Source organism: Xenopus tropicalis, chromosome 6 (assembly GCF_000004195.4).
Source record: "Xenopus tropicalis strain Nigerian chromosome 6, UCB_Xtro_10.0, whole genome shotgun sequence".
In the NCBI taxonomy this organism is placed as follows: Eukaryota; Metazoa; Chordata; class Amphibia; order Anura; family Pipidae; genus Xenopus; species Xenopus tropicalis.
In genome coordinates this window covers 28,596,867-28,620,428 of record NC_030682.2, presented here as the reverse complement: position 1 = coordinate 28,620,428, position 23,562 = coordinate 28,596,867, and the positions used below count along the sequence as shown (strand labels likewise).

General features: G+C 39.6%; 1 protein-coding gene across 2 annotated transcripts; it reads right to left on the bottom strand.

Moving 5' to 3' along the window:
- Positions 1-3,461: 3,461 nt before the first annotated feature.
- trdmt1 (tRNA aspartic acid methyltransferase 1) lies at positions 3,462-21,806 on the bottom strand. Of its 2 annotated transcripts, none has more exon segments than NM_001004959.2 (11): positions 3,462-3,671; positions 3,985-4,114; positions 5,585-5,642; positions 6,274-6,620; positions 7,890-7,973; positions 11,320-11,389; positions 13,044-13,109; positions 14,179-14,250; positions 14,494-14,570; positions 17,128-17,237; positions 21,504-21,806. In NM_001004959.2, coding segments are annotated over 11 exon segments (1,188 nt in total). In that variant the 5' UTR covers positions 21,571-21,806; the 3' UTR covers positions 3,462-3,564.
- Between the last annotated feature and the right edge of the window lie 1,756 nt (positions 21,807-23,562).

Below are 23,562 nucleotides of genomic sequence, written 5' to 3'. Positions count from 1 at the left end.
CCTCCTGTTTGTGCCTATATGTAACCCATCCTTATTGTGTTTATAGATTATGGTTCTCCAGAACATTCTTTGCACTGATTGTTACTGCAATATTGCACATATTGACTATGGAAGTATTTAATATAATTTTTATAATATAAAGGACCCTATTTTCAGATATTATGTAATGTGTATTAGAAAGTGTCCCTTTAGATGATTTAGATCAATTTTCAGCCATAATTCTTATAATATCTAGGAGAGCAATTAAGTATTAATCCATAATATTGCCCATATTAACCTTCAGGCTGGGCTTCCAGGAGTATTTAGTAAAGAAATGAGTAAATCTTCCTATATCTTGCCCTTAAAATACTTTTCTTTTTACCACACTGCATACATTTTTGCATCCATTTTAGTGTTTGGCATACCTTTGGAGTCCAAAGTTAATCAGGCCTCCATCCCTCAGATGTTTAATGTGCCCTTTATTACTGTATTATTTTTTTTTTATATTTGAGCCAAAGTGGTTGTATAGGTATATGATCTAGTATCCAGAAACCTGTTATCCAGAAGGCTCAAATTTCGGCAAGGTCATCTCCCATAGAATTTTATGCAAATAATTTAGATTCAGAAAAGGCATTATACAATCATTGTAGAGGTACAATATCGATTTCTAAGGTTAAGTAAGTAAGTTTGTTCACAGAGGTTATAGTAAATGCGTGTGTTAAGTGGTAAAAAGAAAAAAGTGAGATATACATATTTACTTTTGTTAATTGTAGCTAATGTTGCCAAGGGTAATAATTCAGATTTTTAAAAATTAATTCTGTTTTTCTCTGTAACGATAAAACAGTACCTTGTATTTGATCCCAACTGGATCCTATTGGGTTTATTTAATATTTATATAATTTTTAAGCAGACTTCAGGTATGAAGATCCAAATTATGGAAAGATCCCTTATTCAGAAAACCCCAGACACCAAGCATTCTGCATAATAGGTCCGATACCTGTACCATTAAACACCAGTCACCATATTAGCACCACTATAAAAAAGACTAAGAAGACTAAGAAAAAGACTTCTGACACATTCATTAATAATACAGGTATGGGATCCATTATCCGGAAACCTGTTTTCCAGAAAGCTTCGAATTACAGAAAGCCCATCTCCCATAGACTCCATTTTAATCAGATAATTTAAATTTTTAAAACTAATTTCCTTATTCTCTGTAATAATAAACCAGTATCTTTACCTCAACTATGATATAATAAGGCAAACCAATTCTATTGGGTTTAATTAATGGTTTATTGATTTTTAAGTAGACTTAAGGTATGAAGATCCAAATTATGGAAGGACCCCTTACCCAAGCATTCTGGATAATAGGTCCCATACCTGTACTGTGTTTCATATGAATACAGCCTGGACAGGTTGTGAACCAAGCTTAAAGGGGTGGTTCACCTTAAAGTTACTTTTTTTGGGGGAATGTAATAAAATTCGTAAACGGAAAAAATTGCACACAAATCAGAATAAAAATTAGCATTTTGTAAAGTAATATTTTTCATTGTGCAGTTTTATGCATTTTAATCATGCAATGTTTAAGACATTCTTGAAGATGGCATAATGGTTAGCATGAAAATAACGACTTCTTCATTAAGAAGCTTTATTACATGTACAGCGCACTGGCGTAAGCGTTAGCAACCTATATTACATTCCCCCATTAGTATGTTGTAGAAAGGCCAATGCTAAGCACTTTTTCAATTGGTCTCCATTATTTTTTATAGTGTTTTGCTGGCTTCTTCTTTTGACTCTTTCCTGCTTTCAAATGGGGGTCTCTGACCCCAGCAGCTAAAAAAAACTATTGCTCTGTGAGGCTACAGTTTTATTGTTATTGTTACTTTTTATTATTGTTACTTTCTGTTCAGACCCTCTCCTATTTATATTGCAGTTTCTCATTCAAACAACCCCTGGCTGATAAGATAATTTGGACCCTAGCAACCGGATAGCTGCTTAAATTCCAAACTGGAGAGATGCTGAACAAAATAGTGAAATAATAAAAAAAAAACCCACAAATAATATAATAAAAAATGAAGACCAATTATAAATTGTCTCAGAATAGCACTCTCAAGCTTATACTAAAAGTTAACTTAAGGAAGATTAATCCCTTTAGATAACTATAAGTCATAGCCTATGTGGAACACCCAGCTGGTTGCTATTTAGAACTTCTAGACCAGTGATCTCCAATCAGTGGCTCATGTTGCTCACTACCCACTTTGATGTTGCCCCCAGTGGCCTCATGAGTAGAAAAGGTTGGGGATTCTTGCCCTAGACAGAGGGATGGGTGCATAGCATTCCTGGTAATCTAGTCATGATTTCCTGGGTGCCTTTGCTTTACTGATATTTTGTTCACTAATCTTACCTGCTTTCAGCCTTCTGGAGCGATGTTGCTCTGCCTGTAGGCCTATGCATTGCCCAGAGCCAATGATACACAGACTATATATTATAATTGGTTGGGTGATTACCACCAGTGTCAACATTTCCTTCAGCTGTCAAAGCTGCTAATTATATTACATACTGTAGGGTAAGTTTTGAACATATTACATTGTAATATTCACACTGGGTATTTTTAATTGGGATGAACTGGCCTTTCCCAAAGCATTTTGGGATGCAAAGAGCAGAACTATACATAAGAGTGGTATGTTACAAATCATTTTATGTTGGAAGTGAAATATTGTTGCCAAACACATTACATTTTATTTCTGAAAATAGCAACAATAAATCTGGATTATGTAATTAGCTTGTGCCGCTTACTGTTACTTGTTCAGATAAGAATTGGCATACAGACACTGCATGATTATATGTCTACAAGTAATACTGGCAAACATGCTGGCATGCAAAGGTCACAAATCTATTCACTTACCAAATGCATGAGCTTTAGTAAATCTATGGAAGAAAACTGTAGCTTCTATGATTTGGTTCATACAATATGCCACTCGGGTGAACATTCAGCTAAAGTGGTGCTGGATAAGGGAGTAATACCAGGAGAAGAGTAAGACATGGCAAGGATCCTATCTAGCTGCCAAACAAGAATTTAAAAAGAAGGTAGGGCAAGAAGAACGTCTGGGAGAACATGAACAGGACTGGACATGATTGGTCAAAAAAACCCTTCATACTGCAAGCTAGGGCTCTGGACTGGGACTGGCAGAAGGGCTTAATGTCAGAACAGAAGCAGCAGGTTTGTGTACAGAGAAACCCTTAGATTACAACATTCAAGGGAAAGTCATGTCAGTATACAGGAACTTGGGCCAAATAGAAAAGAAGGGGCCACATTAAACAAGCAGGGTCTCTTAGAGATGCCAACTTTGCAGTGTCAGGGCACCAGAAGTCCCTATTACATGAAGCAGCTTCTACTTGATGTCAGGATAACAGACATTTACTAACATGAAACCTTTAGAATCCTCTTTAAACAAAAATGTATTAACACGAGCAACAGGAAATATGTCATGAAATATATAAAAATTGTTTATTAGCGTTACAACAATGCAATCTGATAATCTCTGTTTCTGTACATTATTAACATGTAAATAGCAGATCAGTTGTTTAGGGAGACTGAAGAAGAGTGCTGATGAGACAGGACACAATATGTACATTGAGACTGTTCCCGAGCAGCCGGTAGCGTTGTTTTTTTGTTACCTCTTCTGGAAAACCTAGAATGGAATGAAAAATTGGTTTTTAGACACCAGTTTTATCAAGACCCATGTTACCCTGACAGTCAGAAAATGAACTGACAGATTGATGTCAATTGGTTAGAAAGTGTCCAACTAGTTGGAGCAGTCAAACGTATCCATTTGGGGGGGCTGTTAGATCAAAGCATCGTTCAGCAGTAGCACTAAGCACCAACACCCTTTAGAATTGGTAAACAAATCATTTTGCTTTTACCGCTGTTACTGCTTGGTAAAAAATTACTATGAATCATAAATAAAATAAATGGGAGACAACCACATCCTGTTTCTCACATACCAAATGTTGCTGGAAATCCATGAAGATTTGATATCTCTCTCGGGGTAAAATATCGCATTTTTAGTGAGGACAGCTTTGCAAGTTTCTCCTCTTCAGTCAGCAGATCCAGGGACTTATAAACAGTATCAATCTTTATGGAAAGATGAAAGAGTGAGAGTTCAGAGAAGCTTAAACAAAACAATCTTTTTGAAGGTAACTGTGAAGTCTAAGTAGGGAGCTAATAAATGCTATTAGATGGAACTAAACATTAGCAAATAAATACAACAGATTTCCAATAAACATATCCAGCCCAGCAAGCAGAAACAGTGATTGTGAGACTCACAGACAGGCTTTCACTTGGCTGAACAGTTTAGCCGTGCACTTAATGGAATGGCTATTGTCTGCGAGCAACAAACCGTATGGTGACACAGACAGGCTCTAGCTGCCAGCACCCTTCCAACGTAAACCCAACATTTTTCACCCTTTGGGAAAAGTGATGCCATCAGGAGCTGCATGTTCTTTGTTGGCTATAGAACCCATATTCCATAAAGATGTCAAGTGCTGGGGGGACACTGACATTTACAGCATAAATATTTTACTAGAGACATTCCCATACAGAAACTGCTTTTGTAACGTCTCTAATATAGGGCTGTTTAGACAGTCTTTGGTCCATTTCTAAGGGCAGAACATTTTTGCAAAGCCAATTAAAAGGGAACCAATCAGCCTCTTGTAAGCAGATTCATATATAATAATAGGCAGGCAAAGACCCCCACAATAACAAAGAAAGCAAACACATAACACTTTTTATTTATATAGCACCAGCATATTCTGCAGCACTATACAGGATACAACATTCACATCCTTCCTAACCCCCATATGTAATAAAACACACTAGGGGTCAGGAGCCGCAGTCAGTTATGCAAAAACATCCAATTCATTAAAGGTACTTGCATCAGTGCTCCCTGGACTTCAGTATAGTTGGGGAACCCTGGAACTACTGCCAACTTCACATAAAACACTGTAAATGACCAGGGCTGTGGAGTCGGAGGCAATTTTGGGTACCTGGAGTCGGAGTCGGCAAAAAATGAACCGACTCTGACTCCTACTAAATTTAAATTGGAATAAAAGAATAAAATAAAGCAAGTTTAAATGTCCCAATTCACAAACAGTCATAATTAATTATTTGGGCGAAACCGTCGGATGTTGGCTTCCTAGCCAGTGGTTCTGTGGTTAAATGACATGTATGTCTCCTTCCTTTCCTTCAATGAATGTATAAAATACATTCGCATATTAAAAACAGAGGAGTCGGAGTCGTGGAGTCGGAAGTATCAGAAACTGAGGAGTCGGAGTCGGAGAATTTATCTACCAACTCCACAGCCCTGTAAATGACACAACCTGGACTTTATCAGGCAGTGCAACTATGCAAGAGTAAATGTGTTTGCTTTTACCTAGAGGACTGTTGAATGCTTTCTGGCTGCAGTTACTGCTCTTGGGCTAACTTTGCACCTTTTTACTACACTGCCCCTTTAAGATCCCTGTCCCACACACTCACGCTACAATGGTAAAGAATTTATAGGACATACATAGGATATATATAAAGACGAGAATGAATACAACAAACCTCCACATCAGTAGCTGTCTGAAGAACAGAGCCTGTGCCTTCAACATAATGCCCATATCTATAAAATAAATATGTCTGGTCATTTATTTTATTTATAATGACGTAACCCATTTTAATTAAAATGTTAGCAGTATAAGGTGCTTCAGAAAATAGAAGCGAATGTGGAAATGTTAAAACCCAAAGTGTATTTTCACTATACTAGTTACAGTGAATTTTATTTATGTATGTAATCTGTAAACCCTACAGCAACATAAACCAGAATGGTTTGTATATAGAAGTTGATTGTAATAGTCACACAGACCATAGACATACACTGCATGTGGCATTTTTCCTTTACATTACTCTTTCCATGATTTTGAATGCTAAATCCTGTCTGGTTCTGCAGGGTGGAAGGAGAGCAGAAACAGTACTGCCAGCATAGATATCCCTTTCTTTATACATAAGGAGGCTTCCACCAATCGCAATGCAGCGTTATACTTTAGGAGTAAATGACATATTTCAGACTGCCGTAGGACTGGGCAGGCAATTCTGAAATAAACTGTAAATACTTCCAAAGGTTTAAGGGCATTTTCTCATGTCTTAATATAAGCATGAATACATTTACAGTAGATGAAGGCTAACTATATGGCATGATGGAGACACTTCGGAGGTACAAAAGAACCTTTATAGTTAGGTTTTGATACACTCACCCTTTAGTAAAGCAAGTCGATCGTCTGCACGTGGGTTTAACAATGTCCAGAATCAAAGCGTATCGCAATAAAGACTTTGGGGGCAGAAAATACTGGCTCATCTCCTCGACATTCCCCTCAAGAAAGTCTTGTAACATTCTAACAGAGGAGTCATTGTCCTGGGTTTGTTTTCTCTGCAGCTCTACGGCAGTCTCCAGCTTGTAAAGAACGGTCTTCTCTGGGTCACAGTCTGTGCCACTAAGAGGGCAACTTGAATATTTCTGCTCCACACGTGCTTGTGGGTTACTTTCTGAACAATGAATAATCCTCTTACTTCCAGGGCACTGGCTTGGAAACTCCTCAAGTATCTAACAGAATAAAAACAGCGGTTAAAGGCATGAAAATAAATGTTGCTGATATGATATTTTAAATATTTTTTTAAACACCTCTGATAAATGCTATGATTACCACAGACAAATGTAGACATATGCACACTGTGTCCCACCTTTAAATAAAGTAAATGCTGTGCCATATTGCCATGTGTGCTGTGAGATCAAGACAAGAAAAGGATCATTTACAATGCAGAAGGCAGCGTGCAAAGTGCAAAAAACCCCACATTCTGCATTGTGCACGTTGCTGCACTAGATTTGGAGAGCTTCAGGAGGTGCAGCCTGCAACCCGGTCCAATCCTTACTGTTGCAGGCATTAAGAACATGGTTTGGCTGCACCTCCTGATGCAGCACATTGCTTCTCAGGTCAGATTTTCAGTCTTGCACAAGAAGCAGCCCTAAGGGACGTGCTCTTTTGCCCCCTCAATGCTCTACCACTTGCACCCAGGGGTAACATAAACGATCCCTACATTTTTATCCATCTGCATGTTAACAAACTGGGTTGTATATGGGACAAAGAAAGCCAGAGCCAAGGTAACCACCTAATTAAAGGAATCTACAAATGCTAACATTTTTCAGTGGTATATTTGTGACCTTATTTTGCGCACACTATAGGAAGATTTAAATGCTGCTATTAAGCCTGCCCTAAACATTTCCGTTACTGGTTGGTTGTGTTTGCTGCCAATGCCCCAATAACTAACAACAACTAATAACAGAATTTATTCCCATATATGATGCTAAAGATGGCAGAGGCACGTAACCTCCCACCAATGCCTGAATCGGCCACAACAATGATGCAGTTTAGCAGAGAATGAAGAGTCGCGCACAGTTAAAGGGTGCTTCACCCATTTATTTTTATTTGGCAACGTCCTGTTGGTTGCTAGCCCATGCTTTGCTAGGGGCAATCAAATCAACAGACAGAATTTCTGGTCTAGTCTTTGGAAGCAAGTTTATAATTGGTTGCTATGATTTACTTGACCTGGAACAGATTTAGTTGAGGATGGGCAAAGTTCTAGTAAGCTGGTCTTTGTTCTTTCAGTATGTCTGCCACAAAGAGGGAAATGATATGCACAATACTGGCCAGAGTTTAGGGTGCGTGAATTTCAGATATGATTGATGATAAGATTAATGGCTGATAAGTTTTTTTTCTATTCCAACATTAAAGAACATAGCAAAAGTGATCAAACTTAATAAGCGCTCACTGCTAGTGAATTGCTACTACATAAAAAAAATGCTTTGGGAACTTACTTTACTGGTGGTTGGGAAGGCAAATGGTTCCTTTTGTAGCTTTGCAATCAGGAAGTAGCGCAGTCTTGAATTGGGAATCCCAAGCTAATAGAAAATAAAAAGCTACATTTATAAATCTGCTAAAATGAAATATATGAAAACGTTTGATGAAGAGCAGACAGATAATATTTGAGTGAGTCTAAGGGGGGAATTCACAAAAGTGGTGATATTGAGACAAAATAAAAGTGATGATAGATTTGTGGGATTTTCCACCTAATTCACAAACCTCTATCTCCACTTTCGTGAAAAATGAATCTATCATTTTTTTCTATATTTCTGTGTAATTCCACTTCTGTAACAAGATTTAACGGTCTAAATACCTTATTCTCTAGCCCCTACTCATTACTGCTTGTAATAGCAATTATAAATACAAATAACTCAAAAACCATTACAAACTTGTAATAAATGTATATTGCAAAGCTGCTTAGAATTTTGGTTTCTTTTATTAGGCAAAAAAATATATTTTGAGTTGCCTGCTGCTAAAACTAAAATTTTGCCTGGGAGGCTTTAATTTTCCTTTAAATAAAATGAATATATTCACTCAAAATGTTATTATTGCCCCATTCATTAAGCTAAAACTAGCAGAACAATGCAAATGTGAGTTAAAACTTTTTTATATAAAACATATCAATTCAACTTTTTGTTTAATCAGTGTTTTACTTGTTTATAAAATGTCAATGAGGCTTTTTGCCCCCCCCCCCCCCCCCCGGGGCTCACTTATCAACTTTCTCAGAGAATGTTGATAAATGGAGGATTCATTCTCCCTACTTATTAAACAGTCCCCCTAGTTATATAGGTCTTGAGCAAATAGCAGGCTTCTCAGTTAGGATACACCAACTGCCACTATGTAGCAAATAAAAAACATCCTATAAGTGGGAGGAGGTAGGATAGCCTAGGGGTAGGGAGACCGCCCTGTGACGACGGGGTTGCAGGTTCAATTCCCTCCTCCGGGGTCCGCCTCGTGACTGCCCTGGGCACGGTCACATAACCTTCCAACGTAAGGATATCAGCCTTTAGAAATAGGCTGGTGGAGCGATGTCCAGATTTTTTTTCAGTGGCTGCATTTACATTTTCCACAAATCCTCTCTTTGCATTTTCAAGGGAATTGTGCTGTCTATGGCAGCTGAAAGCAACTGTCACAGGAAAAATCCGTTTCTTATCACTGGCAATAAGAAGCCAATCGATAGGTGAGCTGAGCTGCAGCACAGGGACAATGTGCAAGTGCATTTTAGGGTTATTTTTAGGAATTTGATTAGGATATATGGATATAATCATAGAACAGAATCTACACTGGGGAGCTGATAGGAGAGTAATGGAGATATTCCCTGAGTCGTATAATAGTGCCCAGCTGGTATGTAATACAGGAGATATCCTGTGAGCGCTATCTGTTATCCCCTGCTGGTATATGGTACAGGAGATTCACCCTACTTCTATGCATTATCAGTAACTCTTCAGCCAGAATATAGTTCAGCAGGGGGTACGCTAACCATTAAGCGGTTTTGTCCAGACAACGGCCCCAGTATTGAGTATGTTGCAGGCTACACTGATTCCCAAGCAGCCACGGCTCATGTATCTAAATGGATTACTAATGAACTCTGAGCAGCGAATTGCCTTTGCATCTTTATACAAAATGAATAATAAAGGGGTCAGGTTCCATTTGCCAAAACACTGTCCAGTCAGGGGTCGCAACACAAACTGGGCAAATTTTAATAAAAATGTTTACAATATATTCACACAAAATGTTATTATTGCCTCATTGATTAAGCTAAAATATGCATAATTATGTAAATGTGAGGTAAAAACTTTTTATATATATAAATAATATATATTATAAAAGTAAAAACTTTTTAGGTATAAATTGAACTTTTTTTAATCAGTGTTTTACTTGTTTATAAAATGTTAATGAGGCTTTTTGCACCTATTGTTCTAGGGTTAGACAGAAACTTGTCCCCTAACAATAGTCTACTAATCCCCATTAATATGTTAACGATCCCCCAATGGGGCCCCTACCTTAGGTTTGAAATGGAGACTGGGTGAAACAAAACAAAACAGAAGAGCTTAGAACTGATCTAACAGAGTTACACTGAGCTTTACTCCATTTTGAAAATGTCGGGAAAAAATGTTGTTAAAATGTTGTATAAATGTCGTTTAAATGACAAATTCACAAAAGTGTCTGTAAACTGTCTTTCTTTCACCAAAACGGGAAAGTGGTGGTTGAGTCAGAATTTAGGTGGATTTGTGTTTGTGAATCTGGAGAAAGTGTTTTCCACCAGTTTTTCCACCACTTTTACTCCAAAAAAGGGCTCTCTCCACTTTTGTGAATTCCCCCCTAAGTGTTTATGCTGAGTGCATCCCATGCATGTTGGGAGAAGAAAAGAGAGTAGCCTTCCAATGAGAAAGAGTGCACGTCACACAACAAGTCACAGGGCATGTAGGCAGGTGTGTGCCACTCCTTGTCAGATGAGAGGTTTGTAGGTCTCTGTGAGTTCCCTACAGCTAGATGAACAAGTATCGCTTTGGGCCAGCACTAAAAATGGGCCACGCCCACTACATCACTGTGCCATGATACTTTGGGGTAAGCTATCCTGTAATGCAGGGGTCCCCAACCTTTCTACTTGTGAGCCACTGTCATATGTAAAAAGACTTGGAGGGCAATACAAGCACCATAAAAGTTCATGGAGGTGCCAAATAAGGGCTAAGATTGGCTATTAGGCAGCCTCTATGCTTACAGGGGGCTTTATTTGGTAGGAAATCTTGTTTTTATTCAACCAAAACTTGCCAACAAGTCAGGAATTCAAAAATAACTACCTGGTTTGGGGGCACTGAGAGCAACATCCAAGAGGTTGGTGAGCAACATGTTGCCCCCGAGCCACTGGTTGGGGATCACTGCTGTAACGTAAGCAAAGTTATCATGGGTCTGCCAGAGTCCAACACCCAGAGCCAGTCCTAACACTGCTAGCTCCTAATAAAAGCCAGTTGCCTTGCATTGGTGTGACCTTAGCCAACTCTGTTGTCTGCTGAATGAAAGAATCTGCATCACCTGTATGAGAGAACTATATATTATACATAAAAGCACTTCAGCCAATTACTCACGCAGGAGAAGTTTATCCTTGGCATTTTAACATATGCCAGAAAGATCTTCAAGATGTAAAAAGTATACCCAAAATAATGTTTAGATCTAATTTTTGTTGTATTTCATGTACTCCTTGGTATAGACTTCAGGATTCCTACATGAAGCCTGTACAGCTAGCTCCCCAGGGCTCAATATATAAGCCAATGATATAAGCTTAATAAATAACTGTATTAGGCATTGTTTCAAACACAAAGGTGACTTAATGCTGAAAACATTAAACATTTTAAAACTGGGCAGATATGGTGTAGCTTCACTTACACATGTTGGTGATAACAGGAACTCCTGGTAGGCATAGCCACCCTTTTCCAATGTTCTAATCAAGGCTTCCCTGGGAAGAAAGGAAATGTCACTCTGGGAATAGTATCTAAAACTGGAGCTGTAACACCTCACTCTGTGTGGCCAAGGTATAGAAAGATAAACTGCAATCCCTAAGGCAACAGCCATTTGGCGCAGAGAACTGAACCTTGGCTTCCCTTAAAAAAAACATTCCCAGAGATCATTTGCAAACAAATTAGCTCTGGTGGAGTAACCCATAGCAACCAGCCATCAGTTAATATTTGATTGGTCTTCTACAAGTAGCTTTATAAATGTAAATCTGCCAGGATAGTAAGAAACAACTTATATATGTATATATATTTACATCTTACTATTTCCATTAGAACATTCTGGATAACAGGTGCCATACCTCTATAACATATGCCTCTTTAAAAGGGTGGTTCACCTTTAAATTAAATTTAAGTATGTTAGGGTGAAGGGACACGGAGCTACTTAGTAGATGAGACCTGATATCCAGAATACTAGGGACCCAGGGTTTTCCGGATAAGGGATCTTTCCGTAATTTGGATCTCCATAACTTAAGTCTGCTAAAAATCATTAAAATATTGAATAAACCCAATAGGCTTGTTTTGTCTCCAAAAATGATTAATTATATCTTAGTTGGGATCAAGTACAAAGTACTGTTTTATATTTACAGAGAAAAAGGAAATCATTTTTAAAAATTAGAATGATTTGCTTATAATGGAGTCTATGGGAGATGGCCTTTCTGTAATTCTGAACTTTCTGGATAATGGGTTTCCGGATAAGGGGTCCGATACCTGTACTTGTAACTGCTATTAAACACCAGAAAATCCCCTGCCATAGACAATAATAAGAATTATCTCTGCTAAAACAGACGTAGAGACAATTATCAGTAAATGATCAGCATTGTCTATTTTAGTAGTCATGACAAGTAGCTGCTACTAGTAGCTCTATGTGTCTTCACCCTTATAGAAAGTCCTATTCCTAAAACTTTGCAACTGGTCTTCACTGTTCATGTGTTATAGTTTTTGAACTATTTGCCTTCCCCTGCTACATCTTTTTAGCTTTTCAGATGGTGGTCACTTGCCTGTGATCTCACAATTTTATTATTATTATTATTATTATTATTGTTACTTTATATTACTTATCTTTCTACTCAGTCCCCCTCCTATTCATATTCCAGTCTTTTCTTCAACTTACTGCCTGGTTGCTAAGGTAAAGAAGACCCTAGCAACCAGATAGCTGCTAACATTCCAAACAGGTGAGCTGCTGAACAAAAAGCTAAATAACTGAAAAAGCACAAAAAATAAAAAATGAAAACCAGTTGCTAATTGTCTCAGAATATCAATGTCTATGTCATACTAAGAGTTAATTTAAAGGTGAAAAACCCCTAACTACAATACTTTATATGATAATGAACTTTGTCCTCAGTAAAAAGAAAACTCTGTATATTCTAAATATACCTTAAAAAAGTTCAAGCCTGAATTTGCCACATATTGATGTAGGTGTACTGAACGACTGCAATGTGTATCTCTATATCCAGAAAGGATCAGTTATATATTGATATTGATTTGCTCTTAAATTAACTTATTTACATGTTAAATGAACTTCTATACATGTTACTACTTGCATGGGTTCCAATGAATAATCATACAAACAGTTCATACAATAATTAGAGTTGTTACCTGGCTTCAGATGTCTCAAATCCTTTTACATTCTCTAACAGGATATAGGCAGGTTGTTTCTTTAGCCTGGAAATAACACATATTGGTTACGTTAAAGAAGTTACGAGCCACAATATAAATGTGAGAGAGAAAGATAAGAGGGCAGGCTGTGATGCAAGCCTTTGGCACACTGTAGTATGGCTGAAACCATGTCAATGAATCAATAGTAGTAAAAATAATAACTGTATAAAATGCATTGTATTAGCATATATACATGGAATGTATACAATATTCTATCTTTCATTTTATATCTAGTGCTATAAACCTACATTTAACCCCTATTATTCCCTATGTATAATCCTCTCCTATTCACAGCTCAGTTTAGATATGTTCCACCGGGAGACTACAGTAAATCAAGTCAAAAGAAAGAAAAAATGGAAACAGAAATGTTCTAATACTGTGACCAATCTGATTTACGGGACCCCATTATCTGATCCTTTAACACTGGCAGAAAGAAAGGGGTAGCTGCGCCTTCCTCCCCCCTAAATTATATGTAAAGTAGATTCAATGAACAAAGGAAAAGTAAAAACTGCTTTACAAAGACACAAATAAATGAACAGTTAGGAGGGTTCTTTTAACATCCTTAAATAAACAATTGTATTTGACTGCATAGCTATAGGTGAACAGGTAACAAACGTGGCCCCTAAAGGATTTCACTTTTTTTTATGACACTCCCACTCCCTGACCCCAGTGTGTCTGAGTCTTCAACAGGCTTCCTACACCAATGGAATTTCAATAGGATCTGGTCTGTCAGCATTTGGGGTTGACAGATAATTGGTCCACTGGATAAAGAAGTTGGACAGCAGTTTGCTAATGGGCTACAGATTACCATATAACACTCAGTATCACATGGTTTGGTTATTACTATAACAGTGAAGAGTGGTGCCTGGGGGGAATGCTGTTCTAGGCAATAGAATCCTAAAATTTAGGAAACTACTGAAGCATTGACGAGAAGCCATCCAATGAACACTGCCGTGTTTTGACTATTTTGCAGGACCAAAAAAGTCTGCTGAATAAAAAAAAAGCTCAAGTAGCTTTCAAGTCAGCTGCCATTATACACTGCCCACACATAATGCACAGTAGAAAATGGTCATACCTTGGAAGTACGTCAAGAACATAAAGGAAGCTCTTTGTTCTAGGATCAGAAATGTCACCCTGCAAACCTATCCTGGGTTGGGAAAAGACAATATATAATTATGCACAGCCATGAGATCTGTATATTAAGAAAGAAGCTAAACAATATTCATGGTTAATACTACATTTAGGTAATGAAATCCACTTTCTAAATGGGGCTGTCCCATGCAAATGAATGGGAGGTGGCAGGGAGGTGCCACACATGGTTAGATCACTGACAGTTTCAGGCATATACAATTAGATAGTATTTGATAGTTTAGATAGTTGAAATCTATACCTTGTGAATGGCTGGCAAGGAGGGCTCATAAGGATCATATCAAAGGACAAAGCATCAAGCTCTTTTAGGCTTAGTCCCTAAAACAGAGGGAGAAACACAATGATATATACCATATATATGATAATTGTCCATTAAACACAAAAACACTGGTTCAGAACTTGGCAGAAAAATTAACAATTTGCAATGTGGCTGTCGGTACAGGATGGTAAGCAGTGCAAAAATGGTTGGATTGGGCTGCAGCCAAGACATCAGTGATGTATGTACTGAAAATATCTAATAACAATCACATAATATGATTTATTTTAATGCTTATTTAGTTTTTATACTGATGAAGAAACCCTAGGATAATGGGGGCCACAGGCCCACCCTATTATAAACTATAAAACATGCCCATAAAGAAAAGGATTCATTTTATAAATACTGACAATAAAAGCATATTTAAGTTCTCCCTATCCACAATGTCATAGTGACATGTATTCATATCAATAAGTGATGGAATTTCATAGTGTGCTGACTTAACATGTAACCTTTGTGCCTACAGGCTGTTTATTACTTTGCTACCCAACCACGTGGCGTAGCTTCCTCTGTCCAGAAAGGCATGTTACTGAAATAAGTATATGCAGCACACTGCCTTCTTTAGAAAATCATCTAAAATGATTTAAATTCCACATTGTGTTATCATAAGAATAGTGATAACTTTTATAATAACATTGGAATTTCCTACAATGCCAAGACCAGTAGCCTGAAGCTACACCAAAGAGTTGGGGCAGAGATGGGGGCTCTCCAAACACTTAGGTATCAGAGCGGCTGATGATGGTATCCAGGCTAGGTAGCGTTCCCAGAAAGAGTGAATATTCTCTGTAGTAATTTCCTACAAAAGATATGCTATTTCCAAAGTCTGCAACTTGTACATAATAAAAGATATACAGCCCTTGCTCTGTTGAGGTTGCTGAGAATTTTAGTGACAGCCAAGTACATTTCTTCATATCTGCATTTAAATGAGTGTGTGGAAGGTGCCCTATTGCCCCAACACCAGAGAACACAATAGCCAATCCCCATAAAGAGTGCCGTTGGTACTGTAGCATGTGAAGGCTGTCCCGGTCGAGGTAGGCACCATGGCATCTCCCATTACATAAGCGCATGAAGACACGCTGTCTAAATTCTATGCACACCATAACCTACAATATTACAACGTAGTGGTTTAAATAAAAACAATGCTAAAACTTGTATATTTTTCCCAATTAAAAAAAGGGCTGTGTATCTAAAAGATTTCCTGTAATATTAAATGTCCCTCATGCTGGTCAGTGACCCTGACTGTTTTCAGAAGTACAAAAGAGACTGTAGTTGTAATAACAAACAACAGGAAGCTAAAGAATAGGTACAGGCTCTATAGAAAATACTGGTCATTTTCCTCCATTTGTATAGAAAATAGTGCAGGAAACGGACAGGGAACCCATGCCTGTAGCTCCAGCCTCGGCACTGCTGGGCACATTATTGCTGCGCTCCAGTCTTTTCTGTGAACTGCAAGCCCTGCGGCTGCCTTTGTACTGTACTTGCCTTCATATAGATAACAAGATAAGCAAGGAGTGTACAAGTCAAAGGGAATAATCGTGTCCCTGAACATTTCTCTTGTACATCTGGATCTGACTCTTTCTAGCAAATATGAAACTTTTCTTACCTGTTTCATAATTTAGGCAGAAAGAGATCTCATTAATTTCAAGGGGGATATGTATGATAAGAGGGGCAACATACAAAGCCTTTGCACAACTGCACTTAGATAGGTAGCACAGGAAACAAAAACATGGAGCACCACATGAAGGAGCAAGAATTACATTTTAGCATTCCGGATGCACCTTGCAGCAGCTTCATTAGAAAGGGCAATGCAACAGGGGAAATTATTCAAGCCAGTGTAAACCTCTACTTCTTTGTATGCAGCTCCCCATTCACAAATGTGCAACTCACTTATATGTGGCACTTTGCCCCCCCCACCAAAAAACAAAATGAAACAAAAAACATCAGGGGGCCGAACAAATGTTTAAGAAAATAAAAAGGAGGAACAGTGGGTGCAGAGTATTCAACAACACCATGCCACAACCTGAGCGAGCCCCCATGGATGTCTAGTTACACCTGGGTGGACCCCCAGGGATCTTTACACGGAGTGATTTCCCATGCGCAGATAACTGCTGTTCAGCACGGGACCACTAGGGACAGTCGCTTCTACAGACACCCTTTAAAAACAGCTGGCTCCTTACAATCTGACACTTCATGCCAGTGCCAGGCCAATAGCTCTTCACCACCATAGCTCCCCCTCAATCACCATCATGGCATGCTAGCTCTCTCCACCCCACAGCAACCCAATCAACAAAACCCACCCCCTTGCTCACTGATGCCCCAATGCCTCACAGCGATAATGGGCATGGCCAGAGTTAAGAAAGGCAGAAAAGGTAAGTAGGTATTTTCCTACCTCCCACACTACTGCGCCCTAAGCGCGCGTAGTTCCATCCCTGCCTCACTGCTATGTAACATTTGTACCAGATACACTACTATGTAACATTTGTAACAGATATCTCCCTACCGCTATCTGCTTTCTTAGAACAGACAGCCGTAAACTGCATTGCTTAAAATACCACATACCTCAATAGACTTTGGCCATAAAGGTGTATAGGGAAAGTTGTATTTGTAGACTTCATTTGCAATTGTATTCACATCAACTGCAGCCACGACTTCAGCAGCGACACCACTTTCTGGGGAGAGAAGAAACACGCAAAAACATTTTTAATACAATTAAAAAAGAAGCCATGCAAGAGGGAAGTGTTCTTTAACATATACAGATTGAGAATGTTGCAGTGAACGAGAGTAATTGTTCAATACATTGTTTTTGTTGTTTATTGCTTTTTTAAAATAATTTGAAGTTTTCTGGGTGCAGTAATTGTGCAAACTGTCACAGACGGACTACAGTAAAGCTAACTGAAAGAAAGGGACTCCATAGTGTGCGCCCAGTGCAGCATATGCTTAAATTAAAGAGGCCTATGTAATGCACTTAGCAGCGGCGTAACTACACTGCACCTTGCCGTCTGCAAAAAAATTCTTCAGAGGGGCCCAATGCGCACTTTAACCCCCTACCACCCCCTTCCACATGCCCATGCCTGGGTCCCCACTCCTCAGGTAAGAGAGCGATCAGGTAGGGGGGGATTTATTTACAGCTATAGAGGAAGCAGATCCCGCACTCCACCCCACCACCATGGGGTCTGCTGCCTCTATAGTTACTTAACTGTCACTTAAAAAAGTCTGCCCAAGCTCAGTAGTCTTCTACAGCAACTATTTTTCCAATAATCACTGCTCTGGAACAGTAAAAGCTAACTGCTGGTCTTTGGTTGCTATGGGTTACTGAACCGGGGCAAACTTTTAGTCTTTTATAACAAGGGCCCAATGGTGAAGTGAATAAATACAACCCAGCTGACTAGAATGTTATGTGACTATCTAGTCATCACAACTTTTGCTACATGAATGGGAAAAGAGCATGAAAAAGGCTCACCTGAACAGGTAAGATAACAGTGACACCTAGGGGCAGATTTATCAAAACGTTCTGTTCATTACTATGGGATTTTTAGAAGTGTATTTACTAATGGGTAAAATGGGTGAAGAGGTAACCATTTGATAAGTAAGCTTTTAAAAATCCCATAGGAATGAATAGAATGGGGGTGGGTATATATTACGCTCTAAACTCACATTTTGATAAATCTGCCCCTTAGTGTAGTTATAAGGCTGTATATAATTGCACATTGCTATTAAAATAACTGAGTAGTTAAAGTTTAAAGTGGGCATGTAAGAGGTCATTATGAACGCAAATGCAGTGTGCAATGTCATCTCAGCCATGGTCCTGGATGTATTTGTACAATTGAGCCTAATGTGTCAAAAAGGATGCAACTGCTCTTCCATTTTGATGCAAATAGGGTACAAGTTGCATCCAGCATGGTCAGAGTGGGGGTTGGGTCACTTCCAAAGTTCCTATTAAATACGTTTGCATTCAATTCACTGGCTGTAGGTCTGGAGCACCTTTTGATGCAACCAGCAGTGGGAACCCTGAAGCTACCACCCTTTGGACCTGGGGTAGGTAGGTCCAGGATTTTTGTAGTGGGCACCACTCTTGCAACCAGTAACTGCTTGCCACTCTGCATCGTCTAACCTGATTGATAAGATTTAGGGTTGATTTTCAGCCAGTTACCAGTTTTGCCACAAAAATGGTCCAATATGTGAATGACTTAAGGCCAAGGTAGGTTAATGATAGGCGTGTTAGAACCTTCCTTCCTCAGCAGCACATTAAAATGCTTACAGCCAATTTTTAGGCAATGCAGAAAGACATGAAATAATAAGAATGCCTTTTCAAATGTTATTTAGTGGCTTTTGCTCTCCAAGGCGCTTGCAGCCTGAACCCCTCGTGAATAAAACTTCTTCACCCGCCGGCACCTAGCTGTACCATGATAATATTGTTGTTAAGGTTTCAGCAGTGACATCAGATTTCACAGTCAAAACAGATGTCCAGTAATGTGTTTTCCAAATGTGAATGTTCCCCCTCAGAACTAGGACTTTAGCCGGTCAAACTAACAAATAATACCCTTTCCCCAGCCTGAAGTGCCACATGTGTTATTCCCCCCTGCCCAAGCTGAAAGCTCTGTCAATCCCATTAGGAACTCCCCAGTGTACGATGCCAGCATATGGGTGCAATCTGTTTTTAGGCGAGTGTCACAGCGCTCAGGGCCCACCGAAAGTAAACAATTTGGCATCAAAGAAAATATTTAAATAGCCTTAACAGCACACTCTGCACCACTTCTGGCTATAATACACTCACCATCACAGTCTCCAAGCATTTTTGTCTAATCAAATAAAATTACATTACTGAATGTTCTTAATTGAGGATTTCACTGCACTTGTGACTAAACTAAACTAAAAATAAAATTGGGTTAGAGTTGCTACTTCCCCTTCAAAACCAGGCACACATAATCCCTTATGTTGCAAGGCTAATGGGCAGTTTCTATGGATAGCTGTACAGAGTGGGCTAAGATGGGCAGTGATATGTTAGCAGCCACATTTGTATTTACTTTGCAAATATTTTGGCTAAAAAGACTTTTTTTTTTATATCCTGCTGTACCAGCCCAGTGGTTCAGCAGTACTGCAGCTGCCAGGCCTGGACTGGCAATTTGTAGATTCTGGCATAGGTCATAGGGGCTGCTGTAAAATGCCCTAGAGAATTACTATTTATTGGGGGCTGTTTGGGCCTCTGTGTATTTAAAGGCTGTTTGTAAAGAATAAAAGAGCCTCGTCTAGTCTTCCAGTCCACACTGGCCTTATTGGTCACCCCCTAGGAACTTCTTTTTCATGCTTGTGTTGCTCCACAACTTTTTTTTTTATATATTTCACAGGTGTACAGAAGGTTATGGGCAGTACAGTGTAACATATCTAGACTACCAATTCTATGTTGAGCTTTACATCTGCTTTAAAGGAGACATATTGGATAAATGGAAAAAAAAAACTAATTTTGTAGGCAATTATGAATAATATGTGGTGCTGGGTTCACATTGTTCTAAAATTGAATACAGTCTGTAAAAAATTGCCCCTTTATTGGAGCTCCCAATAGATCCTACCAGGTCTCTGATGAAGGTTTCAAATGAAGGGTGGCAGTGTCCTAACAGTCCCTGCCAGAAGTACAGCAGAAGGGGGATAGCCAATCACAGCCCTTCAGTCACACAGGTAAAGAAAGGCTTCAGTTCCCTATCAGGTCAGCCTAGCTGCTGATTGGTTCCTGTCCTACAGTACAGTGTGCTGAATGCCTTCAGCTCCCCTGCACATCCAGAGAATTCAGCCAGCAGGAAGTGGAAAGGATGGATGGGACTAGTGGGGTTTTGGTGAAATTTTTCATTATATATTTTCATTATAATCCTTATATATTTAGAGGAGTATAATTCACTACAGGGTTGGCAGGTTTTCCACCAAATTGGGCTACTAATTTAAAGCCCAGACGGGTTTCCAAAGTACAAACCCGCCAAGGTACAAATTTCAACTATTTTTTGGAGCCTTGGTGGGTTTGTAGTTTGGAAACTAGCCAAAGTTTTTTTCTCTCTGACATGCTTATCCAAGTGCATGCTGGGTAATGTAGTTTTTCTCTTACAATTAGCCTACAGCTAAGATTAATATAAAAACTACAATCCCCAGCATGCAATTATAGACAGAAACTCCCTTTTCTATTCTTCTTTGCTGAAGCAGCAACACTACTATAACCTGCATAGACTGGGCACAGAGGGCAGGGAATAATCAGCCATCCCAGTAACTGGAGAGGGGGCACAGGGCTTGGGTAGCGTTTATTTGCTTTAAAAAGGCATGTATTCCCGTATATACTTTTTTGGAAAAATACATCTGGCAACCCTGATTCACTGGTACATTTTTATATGATATATCTCCTATAAGGCATGCCCTAACAGCACGGAACACATAGGGGTACAGTTAATAGAAGGTCAGTGTGGCCCCACACACCCAGGTGCATTCAATTCGCAAAATCTCCATGTGCGTCGGTTTTCAAGCGATTTCACTTTCTATCAAACGCAAGCGCTGCTTTAACTAATAACCTCCAACCCGGGTAACCCCAGGCAGCAGTGCGCTTTATCGCTGTTATTCGGCGAGGATTAGCGGCAGTTTCACTGCCTGCTGAAATAAAAGTATGAGTTAGCGTCAGCGAGGAATTCTGGGAGTTGTAGTTCTTTTTCCCCCCGATCACACAGGGAGCTTGAGGCTGAGTGTCTGATGGCAGTACAAAAGGGAGAGAGTAGCAGGAGGTGCGAATTGAAAGAAATGGTTGGGGATAAGAAGAGTCCGATCTGCGCGTATTATCAGCGCATGTGTGCAGCGTTGCGGCCTGGAGCCCGGCCTGGGCTGAGAGAAACATGGGGACACAAGCGGGGCATCTCCCCCCCCCCCCGTACCTACCCGGCCGCGGTGCATTCCCCTTGTCCCCTCACCTGTCAGGCCGCAGTGCATCCCGCCAATCCCGCTGTACAGCTCCAGTACCCGCAGTGGCCGAGCCATAACTCTACTTCCCGGTTCTGTGTGCGGCCTCCGTGTTGCCTGCGAGTCGGTGCGGCGGATTCCCTGTAGCTGCCTGGCACCAAAGGAACGCAATGCGACTCACTAGCAACTCCAGTCTGCGGCCTCCTAGCATCCTCCTACAGCCACATGCCGCTCACATATCCCCTCTAACATTCACTCACTATCATTATACTGGCGGCCCTCCAACTGCTTGTGTGTCCTGTTACTCCCAGCAGCCTCAGCTAGGCATAGGGCCTCAGGGCACCAAGGAGTTACCTAGGTTGGAAGTGCTGTTTGATAGTACAGTTCCAGTTCTAATAAGGCATTTAGGGGCATATTTATTATGCTGTGTAAAAAACGGTGAGAAAATTCCCCACACATCGCTAGGCTTCGCTGTGTAAAAACAGCATAAAATCGGCGTCATTTTTTTACACGTTTTTTCTTCCACCGGAACTTATGGAAAATAACGGCGTAATATCCGGTGGTCAGACGGCGATCTTTTCCATTTATTTTAAACAGCTTTTTACTTGTTTTTTCTGTGAATTAGTTGTACGCAGCATAATAAATATGCCCCTCTGTGTTATGTAGTGCAAAATAAGCTGTGCAAGTGGATCACAATACCTTAGTGCTGCTGCCATTCTGGGGATAGCAGTGGAAGGTTATAATGAGGTGCAGGCAGCAGCCTGAGACCCATCAAGCTCAGTGCAGTGTGGCAGAACTGTATATTATATCTACTTGCATTTAGTCTTCACTTGGCATCTCAAAACCAGTGCAGAGGGCCCAAACTACTCAGATTCAGTAGTTTCATTAAAGGTGATCCTTAAACCGAGCCTTCCCAAATTCCTGGCATATGTCTCTGATAACTGCATTCAGGCTCAGATTCAGAATTTAAGGTGCAAGGGGATTTACTGGCGTGCAGTGTATGTGTAACAGCTGGTTTATGCTTACGAATAAAGAGTGATTTTATTATGTATTCACCTGTATATTGATTCTCTACAGAGAAATATTTAATGATGTTGGTGTAGCTGTGTAGTTTTGGCGCTTGTAACATATTGGAATGGTTGCATAAACTGTATATTACACCTGTATTACAACTGTATGTACTTTTTAAAATGGCCTGTGCTTCTGTGTATGAGCATAAGGTTACATTGCATTCCTGATGGGAACACACGGTTGCTGTGCTGGACCTGCGTTTCAGAGCATCCCAGAGAGGTCTAATTGTCTGCAAACCCAAAAAGGCGCAAACTAGGTATAAAGAGGTGCAGGCTCAGACTGGCAATCGGTGGGTTCAGGCAAATGGCTGCTGTAAGATGCCATAGACAGTCACTTTATTGACCTGTTTGGGCTTCTGTGTACTTGAAATGCCAGGCCCTATTTTGGATCTCAGTCTCAAACCTGGAGAGAAAGTGCACCTGTCTAGGCCAGAACCATTTTGGGAAAGGAGGATGTAATTCCACAAAACATTTATTGAGATTATGCGGTTTATAGCCGTTTTGTTTTTTTCAAATCCAATTAACTATAAATACCAGTGCTTCACACCTTAAAGGGGTGGTTCACCTTTAAGTTCACTTTTAGTATGTCATAGTATGGCCAATTCTAAGCAACTTTTCAGTTAGTCTTCATTAATTATTTATAGTTTTTAAATGATTTAAAATTATTATTTTTCTCTTCTTCTTCTGACTCTCTCCAGCCTTCAAATGGGAGTTACTGACCCCATCAGCCAAAAATGATTGCCCTGCAAGGCTATAATTTTATTGTTATTATTACTTTTTATACAAACATATATGAAGAGCAATCACAAATTGTCTCAGAATTTTACTCATACTAAAAACTAACTGAAAAAAAATCTACTGCCATACCCATGGCCATAAAAAACACTCCCATGATATCCCATATACAATATGTATTAGCCACCACCTGCCTGGCAGGAGACGGTGCTTCGGGTTCCAAGCTCCCAATGCCATGTGCCATCTTTAGAGACATTATATAAAA

Excerpts from the sequence above, each read along its gene's own strand:
- trdmt1 (XM_018094616.2), bottom strand. The coding sequence starts at position 14,531 with ATGATCCTTATGAGCCCTCCTTGCCAGCCATTCACAAG. Across the intron at positions 14,251-14,493 it reads CCTTGCCAGCCATTCACAAG|GATAGGTTTGCAGGGTGACA; the intron begins GTATAGATTTCA and ends TTCCCAACCCAG. Across the intron at positions 3,672-3,984 it reads TGGATTTCCAGCAACATTTG|GTTTTCCAGAAGAGGTAACA; the intron begins GTATGTGAGAAA and ends ATTCCATTCTAG.